At 59.2% G+C, this 4,965-nt stretch overlaps 1 protein-coding gene across 1 annotated transcript in view; it reads left to right on the forward strand.

The window, feature by feature from the left end:
* Positions 1-4,965, forward strand: part of bag6 (BCL2 associated athanogene 6) — a 13,216-nt gene that overhangs the window by 1,939 nt on the left and 6,312 nt on the right. The window contains exons 5-16 of the mRNA XM_015369110.1: positions 491-630; positions 734-933; positions 1,019-1,151; positions 1,631-1,834; positions 1,911-2,133; positions 2,678-2,725; positions 2,976-3,259; positions 3,326-3,398; positions 3,477-3,769; positions 3,837-4,074; positions 4,335-4,504; positions 4,581-4,634. Coding sequence (XP_015224596.1) covers positions 491-630; positions 734-933; positions 1,019-1,151; positions 1,631-1,834; positions 1,911-2,133; positions 2,678-2,725; positions 2,976-3,259; positions 3,326-3,398; positions 3,477-3,769; positions 3,837-4,074; positions 4,335-4,504; positions 4,581-4,634 — 2,060 coding nt within the window. The remainder of the gene's footprint in view (positions 1-490; positions 631-733; positions 934-1,018; positions 1,152-1,630; positions 1,835-1,910; positions 2,134-2,677; positions 2,726-2,975; positions 3,260-3,325; positions 3,399-3,476; positions 3,770-3,836; positions 4,075-4,334; positions 4,505-4,580; positions 4,635-4,965) is intronic.

Below are 4,965 nucleotides of genomic sequence, written 5' to 3' on the forward strand. Positions count from 1 at the left end.
CGCACCTCGCTCTGCTAGCAGGTCAAACTTCAAGAGTTGTTTTCGCAATTTCGGTCATAAAAACAAAACAAGCTAACCTCCTGTCTGCGGCGCTCTCTGCGGTCAGCTAATATTTGGGCGAGGTTCAGCGGCGTGTCGGCGGAGGGGGCGGGACGTCTGGAGCCTGTAAGGTAAAAATATAATAAATGAACCAATTAATCGAATCATATCGTGGTTTATTCTTGAGTATGAAAATAATGGAATCGTTGGGTCAGGAGGTCGATACTGAATGGAATCGCCATGATGGCGGTGATTTACACCCCTGCTGCTGTGTGTGTGTGTGCGTCAGCGTGTGTCAGTCAGCGTCAGTGTGTGTGTGTGCGTGTGTCAGTGTGTGTGTGTGTGTGCGTGAGTCAGTCAGCGTGCGTGTGTGTGTGCGCGCGTCAGCTTGTGTGTGTGTGTGCGTCAGCGTGTGTCAGTCAGCGTGTGTGTGTCGCTCGGCGCTGAGTAGTTCTGCTGCGTTTCCAGAGCAACGGTTCGGTCAACGTTCACATCGACATGGACCAGCCGGTGCAGAGCGAGCCCAGGCTGAGGCTGGTGCTGGCGGAGAACCTGCTGAGGGACGTCCAGGATGTGATCAGCAGGATGGAGGTGAGCTGCTCCTCCATCAGTCAGCTTCACTTCAGCTCAGGTTTCTTTCCATCTGGAAGCCTTCCTCCTCCTCCTCCTCCTCCTGCTCCTCTTCCTCTTTCAGGGTCGATCCACGGACTCCTCCTCCCAAACAGAGACTCCTCCTCCTGCCGCCGCCGCTGCTCCCCCGCCGCCCTCCTCTTCATCCACCACCTCTACGCCCTCTCCCTCCGCCCAGCCCATGGACACCTCCCCTCCCCCCACCACGCCCCCACCGCCCTCCTCTGCACCGTCCGAGGGGCCGACCCCGCAGCCGGGGCCAAGGTGAGCCCGCAGGATGCTTCCTCTGCTCTTTTACTCCCTGGTTGCTTCCTGTGGCGTGTCATGACTCCTCCTTCTCCTCCTCCAGTCACCCCAGCCCTGCGGAGCTGGCGGAGATGCTGTCTGAGCTGCGGAGGGTGGAGGAGCGGCTGCAGCCGTTCATGCAGAGAGCCCACAGCATCCTGGAGACCGCCACCACCGCAGAATACAACAACAACACGGTAGGAGGCCCATTCCTGCAGGAGCCATGCTGGTTACCGTGGGAGACGCCCTCATTGTTTCTGATTTCTCCAGTTCGCAGTCAGACGGGTTTATGCTAACAGCTCTTAGCATCCTTTTAGCGCTAGCTCCCAGGCGGTCCACTTTACCCTGGGTAAGAGATAGCTGATGGTTCCTCAGAGGAAGCTGTTGGCTGCCCGTTAGCATCGACTGATTGGTGAGGGTGGCTAGCCACCAGCTGCTAGTCAGAGCAGCGGCTAGCCACCAGCTGCTATCAGAGCAGCGGCTAGCCACCAGCTGCTAATCAGAGCAGCGGCTAGCCACCAGCTGCTATCAGAGCAGCGGCTAGCCACCAGCTGCTAGCCAGAGCAGCGCTAAGTCTCCATGTTGGGCAGCGGCTCTGGGTTTTTGTTCTCCCATAATGCACCGGGACAGGAGTCGCCTTTCAGATGGCGCCACGTCTGAAGCTTGTTTCTTCCAGCAGGAGAGAGAGGACGACCAGAGAACTCTGGTCCAGATCTGCGAGTGTCTGCGTCTCCTTGGAAACGCCCTGGTTGCCCTTAGCGACCTGCGGCTGAACCTGATGAGTCCCGTCCCCCGCCACCTCCATGTTGTGCGTCCGTTCTCTCACTACTCCAGCCCGGTTGGCCTCCCTGGATCCATGCATCATCACATCCCAGTGCAGGTAGGCTCCGCCCACCTCCATCCCACTGGCAGCCCCTCCCCCACAGCCTGCTGATCTCTGCCGTTTTCCTCCACAGATGAACCTGGGTGCCACGGTGACCGTTGCCGCTAACAGCACTGAGGGGCAAGCTCCGCCCACCCAGCCAACCGGTCAGCCAGAACAGGCCAATCAGGGACAGAGCTCCCCCTCGCCGAGCACTCCGTCCAATCAGCAGGCTGGACAGGGACCGGGTGGCCCCCGGGTGATCCGGATCAGCCACCAGGCCGTCCCGGTGGTCATGATGCAGATGAACGCAGACGGTGGGTTTGACCCCCCCCCCCAGTAAAGGCTGGCTTATCCTCAGAAACCAGGTGGTCAGCGTGTTGCAGTCCCGCCCCCCTCTGCTGCACCTCTCCTAAATGAAGGTGTCGTAGCTGTCAGCAGACAGGAGGCCTCTGATTGGTCAATTCTCCATCCGCTCTGCTCTATGCGTATTTCCTGTTTGGTTCCTTACCGGTTTGTTTTGTTCGTATGACCGCCATGTTGAAAACAACTGAAGAAGGAGCAGGCGAGGCGCGCGAGAACGCTGGGAACATTTTCTACCTGGATCCCCGCTCTTATTGGCCCTCATGTCCCTCCGTTGTCCACAGCTACTTCCTGATTGGCCCTCTGGCGTGGCGTGGAATAACAGCGCAGACCGCGCTTCAATATGGGGCGAAAATCTAAAATATCTGCAACACGCTGCTGGGGGGGGATAAGCACACCTTTAGTGGGGAGGGGCGGGGTCTGGTGCTGTCAGTGGGGGCGGGGTCTGATGCTGTCAGTGGGGGCGGGGTCTAACCTGAACTTGCCCTCCCTCCCCAGGAGGAAGCAGCCCTGCAGCAGGAGGACAGCCGCTGGCCGGGCAGCCAGGTTCTTTATTCTCTTTCATTTGATTATTTTTATGACTTTTTTTAATAGTTTATATTTTTCTTCATTTCCTGTTTATTAAATCGCTTCTTTGTTGTTTTTCCTCCATTTTCTCTGATATTATTTATTAGTAAACTTTGTTTATTTCCAGTTTTTTTATTTGATCAGATTTATTTAGTTTTTAATGATTTTATTGATTTTAATTTTAAACGGCTGCTGGTTTTATCCTGCCGGCTTTGGCTCCGCCCCCCAGGTGCGCTCCCACCTGACTTCATGAGGAACGTCATGCAGCAGATCAGTCAGTATGCGGCGGCCGTTGCCACCAGCGCCGCCGCCGCCACCGCCCAGCCCTCCCCCCCCAGCTCCACCCCCTCCGCCCCTCCTGCCTCCTCCCAGTCTGGGTCCCAGCAGCCCCAGCAGGCGCGGGTGGTGTTCTCCCGGCCCCCCTTCGCCGCTGCCGCGCCCCCCCCGGTGTTCGGCGCCCGGGGGACCACCATCAACGTGAGGGCGGCGGTGCCGGGCCAGCAGCCCGGACAGGTGGGTCCGATCGCTGCCGATGGTTGTGAGCGTTGAAGTCGTGGTTGTGACCCGATGCTTTTGCAGGCCTTCAGCCCGGCGGCTCTGAACCAGATGATCAGCGGACTGGTGGGTCAGCTGCTGGTTCCGGGACAGATGGGTGAGGAGCTCCTCTTTCAACCGGATCAGAACCTTTTCCTGTTTGATTACTCAACTTCTCTCTGTTCTGTTTTTGCAGCGGGTCAAACCGTCACCACCTCCTCCTCCTCCTCCTCCTCCTCCACTTCCTTCTCCTTTTCCGGTTCGGGTCCAAATCCACCGCCTGCTGCGTCCAGCCAGAACCAGAGTGAGGCGGGCGCTGCTGAGCCCCAGCCGGACCTGGCCCCTGACCTCCGCCAGCTGCTGGGCTCCCTGCTGGGCGAGGCCGGGGGGCCCGCTGCTGGTTCCGGTCCGTCTGGAGCCCCTTCTATAACCGTCACCAGCTCAGGCGTCCCGGCCTTCATCCAGGGGGTGACGGACTTCATGCAGCAGGTCGGTGTCCCCCCACCCCCCCCTGCTCCATCAGAACCGGTTCTGACCCACTCTGTTTCTCTCCCAGGCCTCCCAGCCCATCTTCTCTCCTCCCCCCCAGGCCTCCGGACCCACTGCGGGGCCCGGCCCGGCGGGGGCAGCAGAGTCCCTGAACCCGGAGCTGTTCACCGGCATCCTGCGGGGGGTTCTGAACTCCATGATGGGCTCACTGGGTCAGAACCAGAACGACACCGAGAGCATCGCCCAGTTCATGCAGCGGCTGTCCCAGACCACCAACATCTTCTTCAGTCCAGAGGACCCCACAGGTGGGTTCCCCTCGGCGCCGAGCCCGATACACCTGGACCGGTTCTGACCCGGAATGGGTCAGACCCGGCCACCGTGTTCTGGTTCTGACCTGGCCGCCGGCAACTGGGTTCTGACCCGGGTTCTGTGGTTCTGACCCGGTTGCCATGGTTCTGACCCGGTTTCTGTGGTTCTGACCCGGTTGCCTTGGTTCTGACCCGGGTTCTGTGGTTCTGACCCGGTTGCCTTGGTTCTGACCCGGGTTCTGTGCTGTGGTCTCCAGGGTTCTTCGGGGAGCTGCTGATGTTGGTGTGCCAGACGTTCACCATGTCTGACCTGGTGATGCTGCTCCACGGTCAGCACCAGCCGCTCAGCCGCATCCAGCCTCAGCTGGCCCAGTTCTTCACCCAGAACTTCCTGAGCGGCAGGGAGCCCACGGATCAGAACATCGCTGTCGGTACCGCTCCTCACGATTCTGTTCTCTGGCCCGCGCCTCCTGCTTCACACTCCTCCTCCTCTTCTTCTGCAGGGAGCTGCTGATGGTCTGGTCACCGAGCTGCAGGAGTACATCAGCGAGAGCTTCGTGAGTCTGGGATGAAGATGAGGATGAAGATGAGGATGGGGATGAAGATGAGGATGGGGAAGGGGATGAAGATGAGGATGGGGACGGGGATGAAGATGAGAATGAGGATGGGGACGGGGATGAAGATGAGGATGGGGACGGGGATGAAGATGAGAATGAGGATGGGGACGGGGATGAAGATGAGGATGGGGACGTGGGACGAAGATGAGGATCGCAGTGGGGGACGGGCATGAAGATGAGGATGGGGACGGGGATGAAGATGAGGATGGGGACGGGGATGAAGATGAGAATGAGAATGGGGACGGGGATGAAGATGAGGATGGGGACGTGG

The sequence above is a fragment of the Cyprinodon variegatus genome, unplaced genomic scaffold (genome assembly GCF_000732505.1).
Source record: "Cyprinodon variegatus isolate N-32 unplaced genomic scaffold, C_variegatus-1.0 Scaffold2474, whole genome shotgun sequence".
Lineage (NCBI taxonomy): Eukaryota > Metazoa > Chordata > Actinopteri > Cyprinodontiformes > Cyprinodontidae > Cyprinodon > Cyprinodon variegatus.